The 26,262-nt window shown below is 42.8% G+C and overlaps 1 protein-coding gene across 1 annotated transcript; it reads right to left on the bottom strand.

The window, feature by feature from the left end:
• Positions 1-892: 892 nt before the first annotated feature.
• Positions 893-26,262, bottom strand: LOC137355452 (ferroptosis suppressor protein 1-like). Its single transcript, XM_068020570.1, has 9 exons — positions 26,125-26,262; positions 21,173-21,354; positions 18,103-18,218; positions 17,857-17,976; positions 17,624-17,716; positions 12,577-12,685; positions 9,383-9,535; positions 7,868-8,068; positions 893-3,713 (listed from the first exon to the last, which is right to left on the bottom strand). The coding sequence occupies exons 2-9, from the start codon at positions 21,345-21,347 to the stop codon at positions 3,559-3,561; spliced, it is 1,122 nt and encodes a 373-aa protein (XP_067876671.1). The 5' UTR covers positions 21,348-21,354; positions 26,125-26,262; the 3' UTR covers positions 893-3,558.

Below are 26,262 nucleotides of genomic sequence, written 5' to 3'. Positions count from 1 at the left end.
TCGCTATGGTGAATTGGCAGAAAGAATCTAGGGCGTACAGCGTGTGCAGGGATCACAGTGTTGCCCTACAGTGACTATTATATACTTTATAAATGTGCCAAAAACAAATGATGCAGGCTGAAAATGCAGTAGCAGTAGGCAGAGAGTTCTCAATCTTATTTCAAAACCTGTAGTTACAATTCCACCCCTCCCCTCCCCTCATTACCATCTTTAACCCAGATCACAAATTCAGAGCTCAGATTTGATAATTTATATATTCTAACACATCCATCTTCCATTCCAGCTGAGGTTCTTTGTTTATGTAATTGCAGTGACATGTCACAAACAGCTGTCAATCAGAAGGAAAAGCACTTTATTCTGTGATCCTAATGTAATCTTAAATCTGGAAATATTCCTTGTAGTGTCCAAGCTGCAAATTACAAAGAAAGACCCTTGTTAGCTTGTCCAGTGCAGTGCCTTACCAACTGGGGAGCAGAAACTGACACCATAAGCTGGTAAAAATGCACTTAGGAGAAATAAAATACACCTCATTTTTCCTTTAGCTTGTACCCCTCCCCCCTTTGGCAATCAGTGGAGCCAGGAGAAATGTTTGTTTAAATGTGGTTGTTTCAGTAAGAGAATTGTCTGTCTTAGTGTCACATACTGTCAGGAAAATAAGCTGGTCCAAGAGATGTTTTGATGTGCCATTACGTTCACAAAGACAATGCCATTTATTTCCTTAAATTTGCTGTTTAACACGGTGTTCAAATGTATTATAATGTACTAAATCTTCTGTACATATCCATTCCGTATGCATTTGTGTTTTAAGAATGGCTAATTCATTGTCAATATATTTATTAAAAGGTAAAACAACTATTATTATGCATTATTTTTAAGAAAACAACTTTCCGGATTTCTTTCACATTGTATTTATTTTGCGTGTTAAATGTTAGGAATACATAGAAACCTTATGGATACACTGTATGCTGCTATTTCACCCACTCATCGACAGCATCAGCAATTCCAGCATCAATTATAAATAAAACTATACCATATATGCTGCATGCAAGAATTTCTGTAGAACTGGAGTTTGGCTTGCTGCTGCGTTCAGTATAGTTATTCGCACCCAACTTCAATAATATCACTATGCTGAAACCATTCAGCTAGAAGCAAAGCTGAGCAGCTGGTAAGAGCTTGACAGCGCGGAAGTCAGCAACCATCAGTGTTGCAGAAATCAAAACACCACGAGGCAACACCTTTCTAACCAGGACTCCTGTCTGTAAGTACTAGCATATTAGAATTCATTTACGGACATCAGTAGTTCTGGGCATCAAAGTCATCTCAGCCCACTCTCAATGTATTACTGGAGGGTTGGCCAAGCAGAGAGGTTGGCTACATCATTGTGCTCTGTTGGCAGTTAAACCACACAAGAATAACTATGTTATACAAGGGTGCTCACACTTCATGACTGGGGAATTTTCAAAGATTGATAAACCTGTTTTTTCCCCCTCTATTTTTCAGCATTTCCCAGCATTAAAAAAAAGCTTGTAATAAACCACTTGAAGTGTGATCTAGCAGCTGAGCACTTATGACCTGAATTGTAGGGTTTGAAAGTTGACAAAAGTTCACAATTCAGATTAACACAGAATTTAGTGGGGTGTTGGAACAATTGGTATCCAATTTTTAAGTTAAAGTTAGGTTTAATAAGGTGTATGGAAATTAGTGCTGATTTTATGTCTTCCTTCTTACACAATAGTAATTTGCAGGCACTCCCATTTTTAAATATTAAGCATACAAGATTAAAAAATACTTCTCTCTGCTTCAACCACTACCATTGAGAATGAACAATACTGAGGGAACACTATCACCTCCAAATCACACAGACTTGGACATATATTGCCAACCCTTCATCATCACTGGGTTAGAATCCTGAACTACTCTAACACTATGGTGGGCACACCATCACCACAAGGGCTACAGCAGTTTATGAAGGCCGATCACCTACCCAGTTATGGATGGACAATAAATATGATTGTGCCCAAGTCACCCACATCCAGTACAAATAATAAGTCAAGAGCTAGTGCTGCAGATTTCATGTTTAAGTGGATCTCCAATCAAACTGATTTGAGCACCCCTAGTCTGCTCCATCATGAGAATATCTACATTTCTTCACAAGACACAAAAACTCAAAATGCAGATATTAGACTGAAGTGCTCAGAAGAAGCAGCAAAATTCAATGATGCAGACGTACCTTAACACACATTGTTCACGATAAAACTTTTCATCTAGTGTTGGGATTCTGTCAGAATACCCCAGAAATGCTACAATTGCATTGTACCAGAAACATTACACTAAGAGGAAGTTATTTTAGGGGTGTTGGGGCATATTAGTGAAGACAAATCAGAACTTCCCTCATGTACCTCATCCGCAGAGCCATTGTTGATATGTGAGCCCAAACACAAAAGACAAAGGGAATAGGAGAGAGGGGAAGAGGAAGAAAAAAAAAACAAATCTGATTCAGTCTTCATCCAAATACCTGCTCTTCCAGCAGAGGTCCTGAGATAGCAACTTGACGAGGCCTGAAGCTTAACAACTGCTCTGCTGGCATTGGTTAATTAGTCACTGGGAATTGAATCTGGGCCTTCCTGGTCTTCTTGCATCTTACCCAGCTGACTCAAAGAAAATTCAAAGCAGAATAGTTTTACTGAAGAAAATGTCATCTCACCAGTTTTAGGTTTGTATAGAAAACACATTCCCAAATCAAGAGGTTAAATAGGCAACAGTTCTGAGCTCATTTAAACCTGTCTCCCTCAGTTGCAACTGCAATGAGGATTGTTTTTTCCCCCTACTAACTGCAGAGTCCAGTTAATGTCAAGATCATTGTAGGAAACCCTGGACAATATTACATGACATGATGCAAAAGGCAAATATACCCACAACCTACACCACTGGGCCATATTTTGCATTTAGTCATTTTTTAAAAAAAGATAAATATTTTGATAAATACTTGGCAAAAACAGTGTTTGAAAATTCTATTTATTGTTTGTAGTAATTAAGCTTTAAAAGCATTAAACGAACTGGATTGCAGTTAAAGCCTGGCTACTTAACCCGAAACTGACGAGACCCGACTACGTGTCGGGTTCGGGTCGGGTCTGTATTCTGCGTCCAGCATTCGGGCTTGGGTCGGGCTGGACTGTACTGTTTTGTTTCGTATTGTTTTCATTTTAATCTACGATTTTTTTCTGTTTCAATAATATGTTTGTTATTTTTGGATCAGGTCGGGCATTTAAAAAAATGAAAGGACTCCGGTTCGGGTTGGGTTTTGATTTTATACCCGAGCTGGGCTTTAAATGCAGTTTCTTTTCTGCACCCATATAAAGCATCTATTTGGTATGGTTTTTGTCATTTTATAGTAGAATGTTGTAAATCTGTTCCAGTTCCATCATTTTACCAGTTCTAGTTGAAAGCCGTTTACAGGGACTGATTTTTAATATTTAAAAAAAAAGAGTTAAATTTGCATTAAAGAGACTGAATAAGGCACATCCCAGAACAGGAGAAAGGGGGACAGGCACTCAGTAGTCAGTGGGGTGCTGTTTGGCCCATTTCTTTCCAGCTTTTCCAAACTAAGAGATCTTTACTTTTGGCCATAACGACAATAAATTTCCCAACATGCCAACCATAGAGCTGGCCAATTCCATCGTTCCGACCCATTGACAGTAGCATAGTCAGGGAACCTAGGGAGACAAGATGAAAAGCTGCCATTAACAAAAACAATTTCAATTATCGATCTCCTGCTCTGACACATGCAGGGGAAGACAGACTCTAGGTAACTGGCCGACATGAAGGTCAAGATATGGCAATTGGGAAAGGGAAAAAAAAAAGCAAAGCAGAAAGCTGGTCACATTAGAAAAAGAAAAAAGTTAAATGTTGTAGATGTACTAACTTCCAGTTGGCCTCTGATCATTGGCCTTATAATTACGGTAACAAGCTGCCCACCACTTGCAGGCAGATAGCCGTCACCCCACCCAACCTGCCTCCTTAAAAATGTCCCAGAGGCAGGAAGATGACAGCAAACTGGCCCACTGGATGGCACCAGGAAATTCTGGGTCCGCCCACCTTTGCTGGGCTTCCAAAGTCCAGCCCTGCATGCAAGGGATCCAGTGCAAATCCCATCCCACTACACTATGATACAGCACACTAGGAGCCTCACAGTGTTCTGCCACTATCACCTCTATTTCATTGTTCAACGATATAGGATTATCTGCATCACAGCTGAATAATTCAGGCATCAGGATGAAATTAGGCAGAAAGGTCATCTGAAATACCTCACTTAGACAGGTTAAGGTACAACCAAGCTTTCTCGCCCACTTCTCCCAACTTACATGGCAATTATTTAGAATGTCATGTAGTTCAACAACAACTTCTATTTATATAGCACCTTTCACATAAAACGTCCCAAGGTGCTTCACAGGAGCATTATAAAACAAAATATGACACTAAGCCACATAAGGAGATATTAGGTCAGATGACCAAATGTTTATAGAATAATAGTCATTTATGGCAGAGAAGGAGACCATTCAGCCCATTGTGCCCATGGAGCTGCTCATTTCGTCCCACTCCCCGCTCGATCCCTGTAGCCCTGCAAGTCTATTTCCTTCAAGTTGCCATCCAATTTCCTTTTGAAGTCATTAATGTCTCCGCTTCCACCACACTTGTGGGCAGTGAGTTCCATGTCATTACCACGCACTGCGTAAAAAAAGTTCTTTATATTTCCCTTGCATCTCTTGCCCAAAACCTTTACTCTGTGTCTCCTAGTCCTTGTACCATTAGATAACAGCAACAGTTTTTCCTTGTCAGTACATTTCTATAAATTTCTATGGGGAGACTGTGGCGTGGTGGTAATGTCACCAGACTAGTAAATCTAGAGGCCCAGGCTAATGCCATGGGGACATATGTTCAAATCCCACCGTAACAACTGATGTAATCTAAATGCAAATGATTAATAAAAATCTGGAATTGAAAGCTAGTCTCAAAAATAGTACCATGAAACTATCATTGATTCTCGTAAAAACCCATCTGGTTCATTAATTGGCTAGCTAACAGGAAACAGAGAGACGGCATAAATGGGTCATTTTCTGGTTGGCAAGCTGTAACGAGTGGTGTGCCACAGCAATCAGTGCTGGAGCCTCAACATTTTACAATTTATATAAATGACGAAGGCACTGAAGGTATGGTTTCAACATTTGCTGACGACACAAAGATAGGCAGGAAAATAAGTTGTGAAGAGGACATAATGAGGCTACAAAGGGATATTGATAGGTTAAGTGAGTGGGCAAAGATCTGGCAAATGGAGTATAATGTGGGAAAATATGAAATTGTCCATTTTGGCAGGAAGAATTAAAAAAGCATATTATTTAGATGGTGAGAGATTGCAGAGCTCTAAGATGCACAGGGATCTCGATGTCCTAGTGCATGAATCGCAAAAGGTTAGTATGTAGGTTCAGCAAGTAATTAGGAAAGCTAATAGAATGTTATTGTTTATTGCAAGGAGAATTGAATACAAAAGTAGAAAGGCTATGCTTCAGTTATACAGGGCATTGGTGAGACCACGTCTGGAGTACTGTGTACAGTATTGGTCTTCTTATTTAAGGAAGAATGTAAATGCATCGGAAGCAGTTCAGAGAAGGTTTACTAGACTAATACCTGGAATGGACGGGTTGTCTTGTGAGGAAAGATTGGACAGGCTAGGCTTGTATCTACTGGAGTTTAGAAGAGCAAGAGCGACTTGATTAAACATACAAGATCCTGAGGGGTCTTGACAGGGTGGATGTGGAAATTGTTTCTCTTAGTGGGAGAATCTAGAACCAAGGGTCACTGTTTAAAAATAAAGGGTTGGCCCATTTTAGACGGAGATGAGGCAATACATTTTCTCTCAGAGGGTCATGAGTCTTTGGAACGTTCTTTGTCAAAAAGGTGGTGGAAGCAGAGTCTTTGAATATTTTTAAGGCATAGATAAATTCTTGATAAGCAAGGGGGTGGAAGGTTATCGGGGGTAGGCGGGAATACGGAGTTCAGGTTACAATCAGTTCAGCCATGATCTTGTTGAATGGCGGAGCAGACTCGAGGGGCCAAGTGGCCTATTCCTGCTCCTAATTCATATGTTTGTATGTCCTTTAGGGAAGGAAATCTGCCGGCTTTACCAGGTCTGGGTTACATGTGACTCCAGACCCACAGTAATGTGATGGGCTCTTAACTGGCCTCTGAAATGGCCTAACAAGGCACTCAGTCATCAAGGGCAATTAGAGATGGGCAACATATGCTGGCCTTGCCAGCAATGCCCACATTCCATGAGAGAATAATAAAAAAAATCTCCCCTCAATCTCCTTGTTCTAAGGAGAACAACCCCAGTTTTTTCCTAACCTAACCTTGTAACTAAAATCCCCCATCTCTGGAATCATTCTGGTAAATCTCAGGGACCTTCACATCCTTCCTAAAGTGGGGTGACCAGAACTGGATGCAATACTCCAGCTGGGGGCCAAACCAGAGCTTTATAAAAGTTCAGCATAATTTTGGTCAAAGAGATAGGTTTTAAGGAGTGTCTTAAAGGACAAAAGCAATATAGAGATGGGGAGAAGTGTCAGGAGGGAATTCCAGAGTTTAGGGCCTGGGCAACTGAAGGCATGGCCACTAATGGAGCGATTAAAATCAGGGATGTTTGAGAGGTCAGAATTAGAGGAGCGCAGATATCGGAGGGTTGTGGGGTTGGAGGAGATTAGATATAGGAAGGGGGCGAGGACAATGAGGGATTTGAAAACAATGACGAGAATTTTTAAATTAAGGCATTGCTTGACCAGGAGCCAATGCAGGTCAGTGAGCACAATGGGGGTAAGTGAATGGGACTTGGTGTGAGTTTTGGATGACCTCAAGTTTACAGAGGTTAGAATGTGGGAGATCAGCCAGGACTGCATTGGAATAGACAAGTCTAGAGGTAACAAAGGCACGAATGAGGGTTTCAGCAGATGAGCTAAGATAGGGCGAAGTCAGACAATGTTATGGAGGTGCAAATCGGCGGTCTTGGTGATGGTGCGAATACGAGGTTGGAAGGTCAGGGTCAAAGGTGACACCAAGGTTGCGAAAAGACTGACTTAATCTCAGACTGTTGCCAGGGAGAGGGATGGAGTCGGTAGCTGTCGAATGGAGTTTGCAGCAGGGACTGAAAACAATGGCTTCAGTCTCCCCAATACTTAATTGTAGCTGAATTACAGATTTTACACTCAATTAAAGTACAGGTGGCTGGATACTAGTCATATTATCAATGATCTTCTAGCTCTTTTCCACTCCTGTCTCATGTCATACTATACCACAGATGAATAAATTATGGGGCTTGAGAGAAGAGGAGAAATCTAACTAAAGTAGGCCGAACTTTTAAAGGTTTCTTGCAATGTGAAATTATTGTGGTGTCAATTGAAACGAGTCCTGGAAATCTATCACAGCGCAACTAGAGAACAGCTCTCTGCAGTCACATGTGCCAAAAACATCATGGTGCATTGCTGCTACAATTGCACCAGGCCCCCATCTCGTCAGATCATACCAAAGGTCAGGGATCTCCTCACTGGAGGCAAGAACAAACAAAGGAGCCACTTAGCTACTTCCATGCATCTATTAGCAGTTATTGGAGGTAAATAAATATACACTTCAATTCACATTCACCTTTAGCTGGTGTGATGTGTGTTTGGGCAGGGGAGGTAGGGATGGGGAAAAAAAGGGGAGTTAAAATAGGGTATTGAATCAAAAACGTAACCTATAAAGTGTATCCCAAGACATCATAATGCCATGTCCTTTTTAAATGATCAAAGTAATTTGCTGAAAGTATCTGTGGAACTCCTACCTGGTTTGTAAACTTTAAGAGACTTTTTGCCAAGACTGTTGACAATATTATCCACAGCTACCACTGCATGAAGTCCAGCATGATAAGCCATTTTAGGCTCCTTCACATCTGCACAATCTCCTATCGCATAAACATTTTCCATCCCGTTGACTTGCAGATGCTCATTGACTAGTAATGCACCATTCTCAGCAAGTCGATCATCTGTGGCAGAAGTAAAAACATAAAACTTACATTTCAGATTATTTCTCCTTCAACAAGGTGCAACTTTTTCCAGGGTTTTTAAAACAGTGAGACAGCGCAAGAGTGGAAGGTCTTGTCAGTTCAATCATTTTCAATTGGCTGCAGACTCGGGTGAACTTCAACAGTACACATTATGCAGGAGTGCTGGCTCACACAGCAACGTCTGTGTTATTCTGCACATATGCAGACTCCCAAAGTTACTGTAATTTTTAGGAGAATAGTGATGGCAAGCGCTAACAGTTCTGCCATTATAACCACAACAGAATTTGGGCAAACATTTTGGGGCGATGACATTTCATCAGTTCTGAAAGGTTATCAACTTGAAATGTCAACTTTGTTTCTCTCTCCAATGATGCTACCTGAGTGTCTGAGGATTTACAGCATATTCTGCTTTTATTAATGAATAGATACAAGTAAATAGACAGAGTTGTCTAGCAATTTAAATACAACAGCCATCAGGACAAAGAACAGCTCTTGTTTCACTAAGTATTCCATCTAGCTATTCATGGCCTGGTTATTTATTTTGAGCAGCATCCAGGTCAAAAGGGAATTTAATACATGAAAAAAAAACATCGCGTTACGGTGAAAGAAGGATAAAATGGAAGAATAGAGAGGGAGAGGAAGAGGACAAAAAGGTGCATTTTCTGATGGCTGAACTTTATTTAATAAAGGGTAGACAGAAACCCTTACATGCACACACTAAAGTCTGCAGTAAATACCCATCTAATCATTTATGTGCTTGTAATATTCCCTCCCCCAAATTTTATATCTTGTAATCCAAATAAAAACAGATTATACAAAACTTGAAGTTTGGTAATATCTGTACATTCCTAATCATGGAACTGCACTTGTGGATACTGCTGTCAGTGGATAAGTTTCAAATCATATTGGACATACGTGACAAGACAAGTGTTAGAAATGAGCACTGACATTTTCAGTTCTGTATAGAGCGCAGGCTGTGTTTTCTCGTAGTTTACAAATTTATCAAAAGGCCAATTATTTATGGTCGGGCTAGAATAAATTGATGCTCATTAAAGCCAATCTTGTTCAACTCAATGAATTTCCATGCAAAATTTGTATTAAAAATGTCAGAAGAATTAATGGCTCTTAATATGCCATCCTGTTTGTAACGGGAAATGAAAAACAGTTAAGCTTGAATACCTCTGCTGTTTAAACAATGGTGTAATCCTCCCAAATCTTATTTTAGCATAACTTTATCACCACGAACTAAAAAGGAGCAGCACCTTAATGTATTAGGTTAGAATTAGAACTTACTAAAAGCTTTTGAATATGCTGAAGAGTTGATCCTTATTCCAGTACAACAGATGATCATGTCTGCAACAATTTCCATCCCCTTGTCAGTCAATACATTCATGTCATTCTGCATTTCATTCACCACGAGATCTTGCAGGTTAATGACTTTCTGTCCTTTTTGGAAAAAGGCACACATTTACAGGAGGACTTACTTAGATTTCAGATTAACATACGTAAACTGCATCCAAATGCAAACTTCAGGAAGCAGTTCTCAGGGACAACATAATGCATATAATAAAAATACTGCAGATGCTGGAAATCTGAAATAATAAAGCGCTGGAAAAACTCAGCAGATCTGGCAGCATCAATTTTTATTACAACATAATGCATCATTGGAGAGGCCACAGTCCACTGGACAACCAGGCAAGGTACCAGACCACAAGTTATCAGGAGTCAAGTACAAGATGGACTGAACTATCTGGGAAACAAGTCAGGCTCCTGATAGGGAAAGAACATAATCCAGTTCCATCCAAATCAACTTGGAATGACTCCAGAAGCAGGAAAGCATCTCCATTTTTCACAAAAGCAAAATGCTGCAGATGCTGGATATCGGTTAAAAAAAAACAACAGAAAATGCTGGAAACACGCATCAGGTCTGGCAGCATCTGTGGAGAGCGAAACAGAGTTAATGGCCGGGATTTAACGTGGAGGCCGTGGCCCTGTCCACTGACTGGAAAGTCTGCCTCTGCCGGCACTGGAAGCCATGACTGTATTTTACAGTCCGCAGGTATTTAACTGCCTGCAGTTGTGGCACTCACCCCTCTTAAGCAGGATGTCTCACCTCCAAAGAGCTGCCAGCCAATCAGAGGGACAATAGTGGCACAGGAAACAGTGGCTGCCTGCTGCTGAGACTGAAGCAGTCCCCCGGAGCAGCAAACAATCGAGGAGGCCCAGAGATCGCCGGAGCCCAATCAGGCAGGCTGAGCGAGGAGGGTTGATCGTGAGGGCTGGGTGGGGCTCTTCCAGCTGTTGCCACTGGCGGGGGGCCTTCCATGGGGCACAGGGTGCTTGATCAGGAGGGACATCACTCCAACAAGCCTGCAGGGAGGCCACCAAGTTTTACTGGGCCCATCTGCCACTGTAAGAAAAAGCCCTTAAGTGGCCATTAGCCATTTATGGGCCTCAATTGACTCAAGGGTGGGCAGCCTACCCACCACCTCCCCTACTGTTGGTAAAAGGCTGCGTTTGCTGACAACGCAACCACTTGATGGCACAGTACTGGCACATACACAAATACAGCCTCTTCCACTGAAACATCACTGACTGCGACGTTTCAGGCAGCTGCCAAGATTAAAGATGGCGCTGCTCAATTTATCACAAAAACATATTCAACCCGAGAATCCCCTCAATGGCTGCCATCGCTGCCTCCATTCCATCCCCAACAGCCCCCCGCTCCATCCTGCCATTGCCTTTCTCTTTGCCGCTCCCTCCTGCGCCCATCTTCTCTCCGCTCGCTCGGTCCTCGCTGCCTTCCCTTAGCCACTTTCTCCGGCCTCGCCGCTCTCCCCCGCCTCCGGTCACACGCTCCCCGCTTTACCACCCCCCCCTCACCCCACTTCAGCCACTCGCTCCAGACCTCGCCACTACTTCCCCCCCACCCCGGGCCGATCTTACCTCATTCCTCGCTTCACCACCCCCACACCCTCCTCTCAGCCACTCGCTCCCACGTTTGATCATTCCCCGCCGTGCAGCCTGAAGAAGCAAGGTGGGCTGCATGGGGTGACGAGGTGACATAGGAGCGAGTGGGTGAGAGGAGGGAAGCAGCGCGGTCTGGAGCTAGCGTCTGGAGGAGGGGAGAGGGTGGGAAAGTGAGGAGCAGGGAACGATCGGCCAGGGGCAGGGTGGTGGGAGGGAGCAGTGGCGCGGTCTGGAGTGAACGGCTAAGGTGGGGGAAGCGGCCGGTGGGGAGGAGGGAGAAAGCATCAAGGGCGGGAGCGAATGGCCGGTTTGGGGGGGGTAGGGGAGCGTGGAGGCTTAGAGCGAGAGGCTGAGGGGTAGAGCGGCCAGTGGGGTGGGTGGGGGCTGGAGAAGCGGGCAAGGGGAGCAAGTGGCTGAGGGAAGGCAGTGCCATGACGGGGATCGAGTGGAGTGAAGTGTCGATTGAAGCAGGTATGGTGGGAGGGAGCGGGGTACTGTTTGGGCAAATGGAGATGGGTGAGGATGGTGACAGCTTTTGAGGGCTGATGACTTCATACGTGCGCATTCATACTGCCAGCCTGGCAAATCTTTGCACACATTAATGACGCCCGCGATCGCTCTGCATTGTCAGGAGTCACTTTGTTGGTAAAATACCAGTGGAGGCAGGTAGGCGACGAGCATGGCACCCCCACCATCCCATCCTATTTTACGTCCACCCGACCACCACCCAACCACCGCTCCAAGGGGGGTGGAAAATTCCAACCAATGTTTCAGGTCTGTAACCTTTCATCGGAACTCGAGTTCGAATGAAAGGTCACTGACCTGAAACGTTAACTCTGTTTCTCTCTCTCTCCACAGATGCTGCCTGACCTGCTGAGTATTTCCAGCATTTTCTGCTTTTATCTCCATTTTTTCATGCATTTTCCCAGGCCCCAACCCCAGGTCAATTTTCTTCATAGTTGAAAATAATTTGACGCAACTTTAAAAAAAAATAGAATTATCTTGCACCAACTTCCATTAACTACAGAGGCAGAGGGGATGAACAGAAAGTTTCTGGGCTGTTATATTTAAGCGGGATATATCTGTTGAGTCCCAATCAGCAAATTTCACCCCTGATAACATGAGCAACGGACATCAGGATCCGTCCAACCCAACCTTTAATATCCAAACTCCAAACAGATTGGAGGACCGACAAAAGGAAAAAGTACTGGGAAATCCAAAATAAAACAGAACAGGTTGGAACAAAGAGACTACATCAGAAACATTAACCGATCTTTTCTTCTTTCAGATGCTGATGAAACTGCTGTATATTTTTAACGTTTGCTGTGATTTGAGGACACAGACCAAGAGACAGATTTATATACAACCATGACAATGAACTGACAGAATCTGATTGTACCCAGCGAAGGGTTATCAGATGCATGGAATTAAAATACTCAAATTAATGCCACTCCTCCTCAAAAATGTAGATAATTGCCATCTTTAAAAACTTATTGCTAGTCTTAATGACACTGTACCTAACTGAAGCTGGACTCCTTTCTTCAAGAGAATCTCCTTCAGCCCCTGCCTTACACTGGGTAAGAGTTGAACATCAGCCAAAGCAATCTTTGCATGAATCAAGGTTACCTTAAAAAAAAAAGAGAAAAAAAAAATAGCATTGTGAAAGCATAAATTTAGCTGCAGATAAGGGATCCTAGCAAATTGTGTAAAGTGCCCAAGGGTGCTCTGCCTGATAGAACGGACTACACGCACTCTGAAGTTTTTTTTACCCCCCTCTTGGGTTTACATACATACAACATTCAGAATGCGCTGCCTAAAAAAGTGGTGGAAACCAATTCAATAGTAACTTTCAAAAAGCAATAGGATATTTCAAATGGAATCATTTGCAAGGCTGTGGATGAAAAGAGTGAGGATTAGGACTAATTGGATAGTTCTTTGAGAGAACCAGCACAATCATGGACTGAGCCTTCTCTGCTGTGCTCAGGGCCCTAAATACACCTTCCAGGTGAAACAGCAATGTACTTGTACTTTCAAATTTGTATACTGTATTCGCTGCTCACAATGCAGTCTCCTCTACAGTGGGGAAACCAAATGTAGATTGGGTTATTGTTTTACGGAATACCTCCGTTCAGTCAGCAAGCTTGCCTGAGCTTCTGCTCGCCTTTCATTTGAATTCTCCACCCCCACTCTGATCTCCCCGTTCTCAGCCTTCTATACTGTTCTAATGAAGTTCAATATAAGCTCGAGAAACAGCATCTCAGCTTTCAATTAGGCACTTTTTTTTTCTCTATAACAGCCTTCCAGACAACAGAGTTCAACATTTACAGATCAAAACCTCTGCTTCCATTTCTACCACGCCCCCAACCCAACCCCGACAGCAATTTTTAGGTGCCGATTCTGCTTCTCCCCCCCCCCCCCATTTATACCTCCTGTAGACTTATCTTTTGTTTCTTTACTTGTCCCATTACCATCCCCTTTTGTCTAGCACCATCATCTTTTTTGTTATTTAATCTCTCCTGTCTTCCACCTTATCACAGACCTTCCCTATTGTTCTTTCCTCCCTCCCCCTTTTTCTGCTTCTGTACTTGCTTAAAACCTGTTTTATCTCTATTGTTCTCCAGTTCTGATGAAAGGTCACCGACCTGATACGTTAATTCTGTTTCTCTCCCCACAGATATTGCCTGCCTTGCTGAGTGTTTCCAGCATTTTCTGTTTTTATTTCAGTTTTTGTCTTGTTTTGGTTCTAAATCATAGAATCATACAGCACAGATAGAGGCCATTCGGCTATTCAATTAGTTCTACTCCCCTGCTCTTTCCCCATAGTCCTGCACAGCTTTCTTTTCCATATGCATATATCTGATTCTCTTTTGAAAGCTATCATTGAATCTTCTTCCACTGTCCTTTCACACATTGCTTTTCTGATTATAAGATTTAAAAAAAACTCATCTCTCCTCTGGTTCTTTTGCCAACAATCAAGACGTCTCGCATGGCATGAGCGCAAAAGCAAAGATATAGTAATTTTGAACAACTTTATAAATGGGAACAATTTATTTATAAGAAGCACTCCTTTGGAGAGTAAAATTGTACAAGCCTACTGATGCTCAATCTCTGCTACATAAATACTAAAACCTAATAATTTCAGTAAGCAATATTAATGCATGAAAGCATCACAAATTTGCAGGGCATTCCTTTGCTCATGATTTTAGCAGCAGTATTAGCCCATTTTCAAATAAACAGATTAATAAAGCCAGTGTAAAAATATTTGTACATGTGTAGGCCCTTGTGTTCTCAATTCAACTTGTGTTAGAAATTCTCTTTTTAAAAAAAAACCTGCTGTGCTGTCTTTGCAGCAAAAAAGCCAAAATAAAGCTCATGAGAATTATGCAGTGGCGAGGGTATTTATAAAAGGACTGAATCTGCTCTCAGATTATAGACTTACATCTGAACCCTCAATGCATTAACATCCTGGTTTTCAAATCCTTTTCATAGCCTTTCCTCTCCCTATCTCTGCCTAGGTCCCAAGAGCTGAATTCCCTGACTAAACCTCTCTTCCTCTCTCCCCTCCTTTAAGATGCTCCTTCAAACCGACCTCTTCGTCCATGCTTTTGGTCATCTCTCCTAATATTAAGTGACTCAGTGTCAAATTCTGTTTGATAACGCTCCTGTGAAGCACCTTGGTATGTTTTGCTACATTAAAAGGTGCTATATAAATGCAAATTGCTGTTGTAATGGACTCGCCAAATCAATCAGTTACTCTATAGATATTGCATTTATTCCAGCTTTCAATGTGATCATCTTCCTAGGGCTGGGAAAGTAGTTACACCTGGACACTGATTTGGTTTATCACAGAGCACTCTCTCCCAGTTAGATATCTCTGCTCTCTCCTCCCCACCAAGCACCGTCCCCACCTCCAAGAGGATAGACACTAAAAGCACCACACTGCATGGCTGTGCATACAGATCAAGCCAAGCCATGTAACACTTTCAGAAACAGAATGTAATGGGCAACAGCAAAATCACTTCCCCTGAGATCTAAAATATTTTCACAGAAAGCCCATTGAAGAAAACATTTCCAGAGAGCTCTAAATGGTCAGCGGAAAACAGGTATGGACCTTGATTACTGTTATTTTTTTTTTTTATTCGTTAATGGGATGTGGGTGTCGCTGGCTAGGCCAGCATTTATTGCCCATCCGTAGTGGCCCTTGAACTGAGTGGCTTGTAGGCCATTTATGAGTCAACCACATTGCCGTGGGTTTGGAGTCACGTGTAGGCCAGACCAGGTAAGGACAGCAGACTTCCTGCGCTAAAGGCCATTAGGGAATCAGATGGGTTTTTACAACAATCGACAAATGGTTTCATGGTCACCATTAGACCAGCTTTTTAATTGCAGATTTATTAATTGAATTCCAATTTCACCATCTGTTGTGGTGGGATTTGAACCCATGTCCCCAGAGTACTAGCCTGGGCCCCTGCATTTATGCCAGATCATAATTTGACAAGATGTTACTTGTTTAAGGGTAGGGATGTGACTAGGTGGGCAGGGCATAGGCACTGTCAAACTCTATGATTGCACTCTTTGTTGTCAATGAACTATATCAGGTAAAGGCTGGCACTTTGGAGAGCTTAAATGGTTTTACAATTAACAATCCAAAATAACTGTAGAAGAATCTATACATTTTCTATTATCTTAACATACCTAGACACTGGTCATATTTTTGAATTCCTTTTTATCAAGGGAGAATTTCAGGTAATTTATATTAAGATGCTGTCATTAGAAACATAGAAAATAGGAGCAGGAGTAGGCCATTCGGCCCTTCGAGCCTGCTCTGCCATTCATTATGATCATGGCTGATCATCCAACTCAGTAACCTGTTCCCGCTTTCACCCCATATCCTTTGATCCCTTTAAACCCAAGAGCTATATCTAACTCCTTCTTGAAAACATACGATGTTTTGGCCTCACATGCTTTCAGTGGTAGCGAATTCCCCAGGTTCACCACTCTCTGGGTAAAGAAATTTCTCCTCATCTCAGTCCTGAAAGGTTTACTCCGTATCCTTAGACGATGACCCCTGGTTCTGGACTCCCCCACTATCGGGAACATCCTTCCTGCTTCTACCCTGTCAAGTCCTGTTAGAATTTTATAGGTTTCTATGAGATCCCCCCTCACTCTTCTGAACTCCAGTGAATATTATCCTGACCGACTCAATCTCTCCTCATAAGTCAGTCCTGCCATCCCAGGAATCAGTCTGGTAAACCTTCGCAGCACTCCCTCTATAGCAAGAACATCCTTCCTCAGACAAGACGACCAAAACGGCACACAATATTCCAGGTGTGGCCTCACCAAAACCCTGTATAATTGCAGCAAGATATCCCTGCTCCTGTACTTGAATCCTCTCGCTATGAAGGCCAACATACCACTTGTCTTTTTTACCGCCTGTTGGACCTGCATGCTTACCTTCAGCAGCTGGTGTACGAGAACACCCAGGTCTCGTTGCATATTCCCCTCTCTCAGTTTATAGCCTTTCAGATAATAATCTGCCTTCCTGTTTTTGCTACCAAAAAGTGATAACCTCACATTTATCCACATTATTACTGCATCTGCCATGCATTTGCCCACTCACTCAACTTGTCCAAATCACCCTGAAGCCTCTCTGCATCCTCCTCACAACTCACCTTCCCACCCAGTTTTGGGTCATCTGCAAATTTGGAGATATTACATTTAGTTCCCTCATCTAAATCGTTAATATATATTGTGAATAGCTGGGGTCCTAGCACCGATCCCTGCGATACCCCACTAGTCACTGCCTGCCATTTGGAAAAAGACCCATTTATCCCTACTTTTAGCTTCCTGTCTGCCAACCAATTTTCTATCTATCGCAATACACTACCCCCAATCCCACACGCTTTAATTTTACACGCTAATCTCTTATGCGGGTCTTTGCCGAAAGCCTTCTGAAAGTCCAAATAAACCACATCCACTGGCTCCCCCTCATCAATTCTACTAGTTACATCTTCCAAGAATTCTAGTAGATTTGTCAAGCATGATTTCCCTTTCGTAAATCCATGCTGACTCTGCCCGATTCTACCACTGTTCTCCAAGTGCTCTGCTATAAAATCTTTGATAATGGACTCTAGAATTTTCCCCACTACCGACGTCAGGCTGACTGGTCTATAATCCCCTGCTTTCTTTCTACCTCCCTTTTAAAATAGTGGGGCTACACTATTGGCTCAAAAGGTATTAAATCCTCCAAGTACAGACTTTAGGAATTAATTAGAGGCAATTGAAGAAGTGATCCAGGATGATATGTGAGAAACGTCATAACGACAATCAGATTCATTAACACAGTTCAGACAGGAAATTATATGCAAATGTTGGAATGAAACATATATGCATTGTTATGCTTCAATTTGTTTTTTTAATCACATTTGCCTGCATCACAGCACAGTTAAGCTGCAGAGGCTTCATGTATTCCTAAAGAGTAGCTTGCAATGGGAACCTGAGTTCATGCACAGCACAATAAGTGCAAATTCACTCTCACGGGCTCATGCTGACAGTACTACATACCTCTTTGTCAGGATAATCGGTTTTGATTTCTGCGGCCATTTCCACACCAGCAGCTCCACCTCCAATCACAACAACTCTCTGAGCTTCTTGAACCTGTGTGGATACACACAATTACTTAAAAAGAGTACAGATATAAATTTCGCAAAACCCCATGGGACAGCCAGACTTGAAATTGCAGATTTTATTTTTTTCTCTTTAAAAAGTCACTTTAACTGTCTGCCACAAAGCATTACCTTTTTCACTAGATCTTCATACATTTGAATGGCATTCTCCATTGTAACAGGTTCAGTGAATTTTCCAGGGAACGGGCCTGAGCTACCAGTTGCCAAAATGAGGTGGGAGAAATGTACCATCTTCAAAACAAAAGTCAGTATTGTACTATTACAGAGAGATTAAAAGTTAATGATATTTCACACAAATGACCTCATTGAATTACACATCTATAGGAGATTTATTTTTCTCAAACAATGCATGCTTACCTCTCCACTCTCTAAAATAACATCCTGTTTTTCTAAATCAATATCAATGACCGTTCCTTGCTTGAAGTTCTCTGCAAATGTCTCTTTGAATGATATGAAAGTTTTCTTTGCAAACCCTAATGAAAAGAAAAGCAATATTGGAAATGTTGTAGTGGAAATTTGAATGCATCTCTACGTATCCCCAATGGACAAGAAATCATAATTATTGCAACATTAAAATGGCTTCTATTGGCCTCTGCCCATATACATAAACCACACACTGTTTTATGGGTTTATAAGTCAACAATTCTGCTCTGAAATTGAAACATCATTCTGTTCAAACTGGAGGTCAAAATGGTGACTGCTGACCTAGATTGGCTCCCGGTTAAGCAACGCCTTGATTTTAAAATGGTCATCCTGGTTTTCAAATCCCTCCATGGCCTTGCCCTCCCTATCTCTGTCATCTCCTCAAGCCCCACAGCCCTCAGGTATCTAATTCTACTCCTCTAATTCTGGCCTCTTGAACATCCCCGATTTTAATCGCTCCATCAGTGGTGGCCACGCCTACAGTCGCCTAGGCTCTAAGTGCCGGAACACCCTCCCTACACCGCTTTCCCTCTCTACCTCACTTTCTTCCTTTAAGATGCTCCTTAAAACCTACCTTTTTGACCAAGCTTTTGGTCATTTGGCCCTGCCATCTCCTTACGCAGCTCAGTTGTCAATTTCTTTTTTAAATAGTGCCCTGGCGAAGTGCCTTGGGACATTTTATTAAGTTAAAGGCGCTATATAAATACAAGTTGCTTCAATACTTTTCAGCAACAAAAGAACGAAGAATAACTTTTTTTTTTAAAAAAGTATAGTTAACTACCTAACTACCCTTCTATCACAAATTCACTCAAAGCCTGAACAAGTTTGGTCAAATATTATCCAAACTCTGAAAAAGACACCAATGTTTTGATTAGATAAATGGGTGAGTTTTCATTAAATTACTCCCAGCTCCTGGAATGCACCTTTCTTGGAGGAAAGGCAGGTTAATTCCATGAAAGGATCTCATCATCGTTTCTCTGATTAATCTACCGTCTGTGCACCTATACCGTGCAGTGCCATGCTGCCAGTTCTGTTTGTCCCCTCCCAGACTGAAGGCTCACTTAACCCAGAGCTTCAACTGGGGGTCTCAGTTTAGATTTCCTCACCCTTTGACTGGGAGCCCAAACTACTACACATATGCATTCAACAATACAGTAACATTTTTGAGATACAAGACTACTGAAATCAAAAACTAGGGGCTCTCATACCACATTTCTCTGCAAACATTTAAAAGTGGATTAAAATTAGTCAGGCAGATTCTTTGCAGTTAATTATTCAGTTGTTTAAAAATGGACGAATTCAAATGGAATTATGGAGCAACTAATTCGAATTAGTTATGACACAGCAATGGAACCACATCTCTCAGCATCATTGTAAACACCAAGCTTCCAGTAACTGTACAGAAGTGGTCTATCCTCACTCTTGTTTAAGAGTCCATTTTTTTCCCCCAAAAATATATTTTATTCATAAAAATCTGTAAAAAAAAAAAAATACATTATAAAACAGCACCAAGTTGACATTTCAGAAAGTGTAAAGGAAATCAGTTTTCTTCAATACAGGAGTGAATTGCCTCACCAAAGAGCGGCTTTCACCGAATTGATGGTCCTCCAGCAGTTGATGTTTATCTCTGCGTGCGTCCCTGGGAAAAGCCCGTAGAGTACAGACTCCTGTGTTACAGAGCTGCTTGGGATCTCTGGACGAGCTGACAAAGGCGGTCAGGTCCTTCGAGACAAGTAAAACTCTCGGAAGCAACGGTTTACTGGTTGAGTTGTATTTGAGTCTGTGGGACTGGATCGGCCCAGACCTGCTGGAAGTATACATGAGTATGCTTCTGGCTGGTAGCATGTCAGAATCTATGAGGAAAGGCATCATCACCCTCATCTACAAGCAGAAGGGGGAAGAGGGTGGAAATCAGAAATTGGTGGCCTATCTCGCTGCTTAATGTAGACTACAAGATTCTGTCCAAAGTCATCACCAGTCGGGTCACGTCTGCTCTGGAGTTGGTGATTCACCCTGACCAGACCTGCACTGCACCCGGCAGGAAGATCTCTAGTAGGCGATCGTATCCCTGAGTAGCGTGAGACTATGTACCGGAAAGGGGGGTGGACACCTGCCTCATCAGCTTGGACCAGGAGAAGGCTTTTGACAGGATATTGCACACGTACGTGATGGACGTGCTTTCCAAAATGGGGTTTGGGGAGGGAATCTGCAATTGGATCAAACTGCTCGACACAAACATCAGTAGCGCAGTCTCAATCAATCGGTGGGAATCAGAAAGTTTCCCGATCAAATCTGGAGTCAGGCAAGGCTGTCCTCTCTCCCATGTCTTGTTTGTTTGCTGTATCGAACCATTTGCTGAGTCCATAAGGAAGGATGTGGGCATAAGAGGAGTGACAATCCCAGGCAGCGGAGGCACTCGGGTCAAAGCCTCCTTGTACGTGGACGGCGTCACCATCTTCTGCTCGGATCTGCTGTCCGTTCGCAGATGGATGAGCATCTGCGACCAGTTTGAACTGGCCTCAGGAGCCAAAGTAAATCGCAACAAGAGCAAGGCCAAGTTCTTTGGGAACTGGGATGACCGATCCCTTGTCCCCTTCACCGTCAGGTCAGACTACCTGAAGGTGCTGGGGATATGGTTCGGAGGGGCCGGGGCATGTGCCAAAACCCGGAAGGAGCGAGTAGCCATGGTATACCATAAACTGAGCAGTGGTTTTTGTTGAGGTCCATTCCTACAGACATGATGAAAACAGAAGCATTCTTCAGGTGTACACAGAAGATCAATGCCCTTCTCCCAAGATTCCTATGAAATTTGTATCTCACCTTCAAGGTTGCTGTAGAGATTAGCACAGCAGGGATCCTGTGACTGATTATCACAGCTGAGCTTGGGCTTTTGTTTTTAAAAAAAATCCTTCGGATGGCAACAGAAAATATCACAATAAAAACCATATACTCACTGGAACAAAAGATTTCAATTAATATGCAGATTAGCTTTCTATTAACACACCACTTTCCACAGACGCTCTGAGGGCTCCTGGATTGTGATGGAAAGCATCTTTTATGTCGATCAACGTAAATGGAACTCTGTACGACTTCAGCTGGTTTCCTGCTGCAATCCCTCCAAAGCCACCACCAACAATCACAACATGAACACTCTCATCCACAGAGACTGCCCCTCCCATGATGTCTCTGAGGGGGGAAGAAAACAAAAAGGGGGAATTTAAATGAATGATTAAAAAAATTATTTACACATTCCCGATTGATTGGTGGATTGTGTGCTGTTTGTTTGAATATCTAATACTCCAACATTATAATTAATAACCTATTTACATAACAGAAGCCCATCCATGTTCACATGAGCAGATTCCATTATCGGACTCACACATATAAAGTACAAACATAACTAAAGGAAATGCACATGCTCAAATAGTACACACTGAGTACAGCAGTCAGTGTGATGAGGAAATTCCATTGATGTGCACCAGCCAATGCTAAAAGCCAAGAGCCAACATCAGCCAGAATTGCCACAACTGCTGTTGGCCACATACGAGAATTCAGATGCAACAAGTAAAACTACCCGCGCGAGGGCAGTTTTAGTGCCTCCAACAGCAGTCGTGCAAAGTAAACAAATTGTTGCCTCACATTGGGACTCCTGTTGGCAAAGGCAAGTTTGTAAAACAAATGGGTTATAAGATTCCATTGATAATTCGATTGGAATCAGTGATACAAAACTGGAATAAAAGCAAAATACTGCAGATGCTGGAAATCTGAAATGAAAACAGACAGTGCTGGAAATATCATCAAATCCGATGAAAGATCACAGACCTGAAACGTTAACTCTGCTTCTCTCTCTCCACAGATGCTGCCTGACCTGCTGAGTATTTCCAGCACTGTCTGTTTTTAATACAAAACTGGAAAATGTTTCGGGAGAAGTGCTCAATTCCGTCCCGTCCCACCCCTTCTTAAAATTTGCACTTCTGGATATTTATTGCAGCACAGGGCACTTCTGCCACCTAGTCAAACACAAAAACACCTATGTGATTTGGCCATTTTCCACACTGTAGCTTTTGAACGAGGAGGATTTGATGCCAGTTTTACACTGCAAAATTGCCCACAAGAAGCTGATTAAAACTACATAAAGTATTTTCATATAGCATCACTACAGCCACAGTATCAACATGACAGTTTTCACCAACTGGAGCAAAAAAAATTGAATTCTCCGACTAACATACAGAATGATTAGCACAGATGAGAGTGGCCATTCTACCCATTAGTTCATCCTACCACAGATGGAACCTTGTGTCCACATCACTGTGTGCAACAGTTTCTTGAAAGATTTGCAGACTTTGTGGATCCACTTCCATCCGCAGACTATTCAAGGTATTGCTCGTATGCATCAATAAGCACTTGTTGACATCAGTCATAAACTCAACTTGTGTAACTGCACCCCTGTCCCAGAGATGAGTGTGAACTTGCTAATTTTGACTGTCTTCTTCAAACCTGATTACCACCACCCCTCCTGTTTAATATTTACAATTCAAACAAAGAACAAAGAACAGTACAGCACAGGAACAGGCCATTCATCCCTCCAAGCCTGCGCCGATCTTGATGCCTGCCTAAACTAACACCTTCTGCACTTCCGGGGCCCATATCCCTCTATTCTCTTCCTATTCATATATTTGTCAAGATGTCTCTTAAACGTCGCTATCGTATCTGCTTCCACCACCTCCCCTGGCAGCAAGTTCCAGGCACTCACCACCCTCTGTGTAAAAAAAAAACTTGCCTCGCACATGCCCTCTAAACTTTGACCCTCGCACCTTAAACCTATGTCCCCTAGTAACTGACTCTTCCAACCTGGGAAAAAGCTTCTGACTATCCACTCTGTCCATGCCGCTCATAACTTTGTAAACCTCTATCATGTCGCCCCTCCACCTCCGTCGTTCCAGTGAAAACAATCCGAGTTTTTCCAACCTCTCCTCACAGCTAATGCCCTCCAGACCAGGCAACATCCTGGTAAACCTCCTCTGTACCCTCTCCAAAGCCTCCACGTCCTTCTGGTACTGTGGCGACCAGAATTGCACGCAATATTCTAAGTGTGGCCTAACTAAAGTTCTGTACAGCTGTAACATGACTTGCCAATTTTTATACTCTATGCCCCGACCGATGAAGGCAAGCATGCAGAATGCCTTCTTGACTACCTTATCCACCTGCGTTGCCACTTTCAGTGACCTGTGGACCTGTACGCCCAGATCTCTCTGCCTGTCAATACTCCTAAGGGTTCTGCCATTTACTGTATACCTCCCACCTGCATTAGACCTTCCAAAATGCATTACCTCACATTTGTCCAGATTAAACTCCATCTGCCATTTCTCCGCCCGTCTCCAACCGATCTATATCCTGCTGTATCCTTTGACAACCCTCATCATTATCCGCAACTCCACCAACCTTTGTGTCGTCCGCAAACTTACTAATCAGACCAGCTACATTTTCCTCCAAATCATTTATACATACTACAAACAGCAAAGGTCCCAGCACTGATCCCTGCGGAGCACTACTAGTCACATCCCTCCATTCAGAAAAACACCCATCCACTGTTACCCTCTGTGTTCTGTGACCGAGCCAGTTCTGTCTCCATCTTGCCAGCTCACCTCTGATCCCGTGTGACTTCACCTTTTGCACCAGTCTGCCATGCGGGACCTTGTCAAAGGCTTTACTAAAGTCCATATAGACAACATCCACCGCCCCTCCCTCATCAATCATCTTCGTCACTTCCTCAAAAAACTCAATAAAATTAGTAAGACACGACCTCCCCTTCACAAAACCATGCTGTCTCTCGCTAATAAGTTTGTTTGTTTCCAAATGGGAGTAAATCCTGTCCCGAAGTATCCTCTCTAATAATTTCCCTACCACTGACGTAAGGCTCACCGGCCTATAATTTCCTGGATTATCCTTGCCACCCTTCTTAAACAAAGGAACAACATTGGCTATTCTCCAGTCCTCTAGGACCTCACCTGTAGCCAATGAGGATGCAAAGATTTCTGTCAAGGCCCCAGCAATTTCTTCCCTTGCCTCCCTCAGTATTCTAGGGTAGATCCCATCAGGCCCTGGGGACTTATCTACCTTAATGCTTTGCAAGACACCCAACACCTCCTCCTTTTTGATCATGAGATGACTGAGACTATCTCAGGGCGGCACAGTGGCGCAGTGGTTAGCACCGCAGCCTCACAGCTCCAGGGACCCGGGTTCGATTCCGGGTACTGCCTGTGTGGAGTTTGCAAGTTCTCCCTGTGTCTGCGTGGGCTTTCTCCGGGTGCTCCGGTTTCCTCCCACAAGCCAAAAGACTTGCAGGTTGGTAGGTAAATTGACCATTATAAATTGTCACTAGTATAGGTAGGTGGTAGGGAAATATAGAGACAGGTGGGGATGTTTGGTAGGAATATGGGATTAGTGTAGGATTAGTATAAATGGGTGGTTGATGTTCGGCACAGACTCGGTGGGCCGAAGGGCCTGTTTCAGTGCTGTATCTCTAATCTAATCTAATCTATCTGCACTCCCTTCCCTAGGCTCATCATCCACCAAGTCCTTCTCCTTGGTGAATACTGATGCAAAGTACTCATTTAGCACCTCACCCATTTCCTCTGGCTCCACGCATAGATTCCCATCTCTGTCCTTGAGTGGGCCAACCCTTTCCCTGGTTACCCTCTTGCTCTATATATGTATAAAATTCTGACTAACATGCATTGTTTTATTACTTATTTATGTAGATGAGGAGAAACAAAAGTTTGGCACCTATCCCTGGGGCACTCCATTCAATAAATCTCTTTGATACCACCTCCCCAGCATGAGTAATATGTCAACCTAATAACACATCACAGGCGCCAGTCTTAGATGGAAAGCGGTGACTGTAGGAAATAAAAAGGGGTTACTGCAGAATACATACAGGATCTTCATCCCCATTTTCAATGTCAGGCCATGCGGTTGCCAACTTTGGCAGGACGCATTCCTGCAGGTTTCATCACATGACTACCTCACCCACTGGCCCAGCTCTATCATTTATCTACCAATATATCCACATGGTACGCTGCCTTCCCATATCAATCAAGAAGTAAACAGAGACTTTTAATTCCGAAGAAGGGTCACTGACCCAAAACGTTAACTCTGCTTCTCTTTCCACAGATGCTGCCAGACCTGCTGAGTGAATCCAGCATTTCTTGTTTTTGTTTCAAATTTCCAGCATCCGCAGTATTTTGCTTTTATATTGTTGTGTTAGAGACTTTTAATTATCCAACTAGTTGATTTTAACTTCAAACAGCCACTTTTCCCATCTCAGATGTTTCTTTTTAAATAAGAAAAAGTATTCAAAACAAATTTGAAAAAAAAAACAATTTTAATTTACTGTCCTGATGTTTCTTTCTCCAGAATTGCTTACCCTGAAGATCGATCTTTAACTTTTGGAGACTCCAGGACACTCCTGGAGCGCTGTCCGAATTCAGAGTACTCTCACCCCCAACTCGTCTCATGCACTGAGTTTTAAAATGGGAATGTTAGCCTATTTTAAATGGTTAATGTTGATCTAGGAGGAGGAACATGTGTTGTACAGGACTGTAAAAAGGACCCAGCTGTGGCACTGCATCCGATCGCCACTAGATGGACATCAAACGCTGTCTGTGCAAAAGAAAATCAACAGGCAAAGCAGCAAAGCCGAAATTGTTGCCTTGTTTGTTTTTGCCAGCTGATTGAAACACTTGATTTGCTGAATACAATTCCTAATCTTAAAACTGTATTGAAGAAGTTATATAACTGTTCAAAGATGTCGTCTTCTTCCCCCAGGAATGCGATGTCCTCTAGTGCCAATTTTACTGCAGCTAAAAGCAACATTACACTCGCAAAATTTATAACCCGAGACACAACTGAAGCAAACAAACACTGGTGTAAGAATCAATTAATATCAACACTCACCGAGACGGGAGATCCTTTTGCAGACCTGTCACAAACTGCAATATCACCACCACTCTTACTCAGCAATTCAACCCACCCAGCCTGAAACTCAGTCGCTGCTGCACAGAAGGTCCGGTTTGTTAATGACGTGCCTTTCCC

The sequence above is a fragment of the Heterodontus francisci genome, chromosome 42 (assembly GCF_036365525.1).
Source record: "Heterodontus francisci isolate sHetFra1 chromosome 42, sHetFra1.hap1, whole genome shotgun sequence".
NCBI lineage: Eukaryota > Metazoa > Chordata > Chondrichthyes > Heterodontiformes > Heterodontidae > Heterodontus > Heterodontus francisci.
The sequence above is the reverse complement of the archived record's forward strand: the minus strand, read 5'-3'. Positions and strand labels throughout refer to the sequence as shown.

Excerpts from the sequence above, each read along its gene's own strand:
- LOC137355452 (XM_068020570.1), bottom strand. The coding sequence starts at position 21,347 with ATGGGAGGGGCAGTCTCTGTGGATGAGAGTGTTCATGTTGTGATTGTT. Across the intron at positions 18,219-21,172 it reads CAGAGCGTCTGTGGAAAGTG|GGTTTGCAAAGAAAACTTTC; the intron begins GTGTGTTAATAG and ends TCTTTTCATTAG. Across the intron at positions 12,686-17,623 it reads CCGATTATCCTGACAAAGAG|GTAACCTTGATTCATGCAAA; the intron begins GTATGTAGTACT and ends TTTTTTTTTAAG.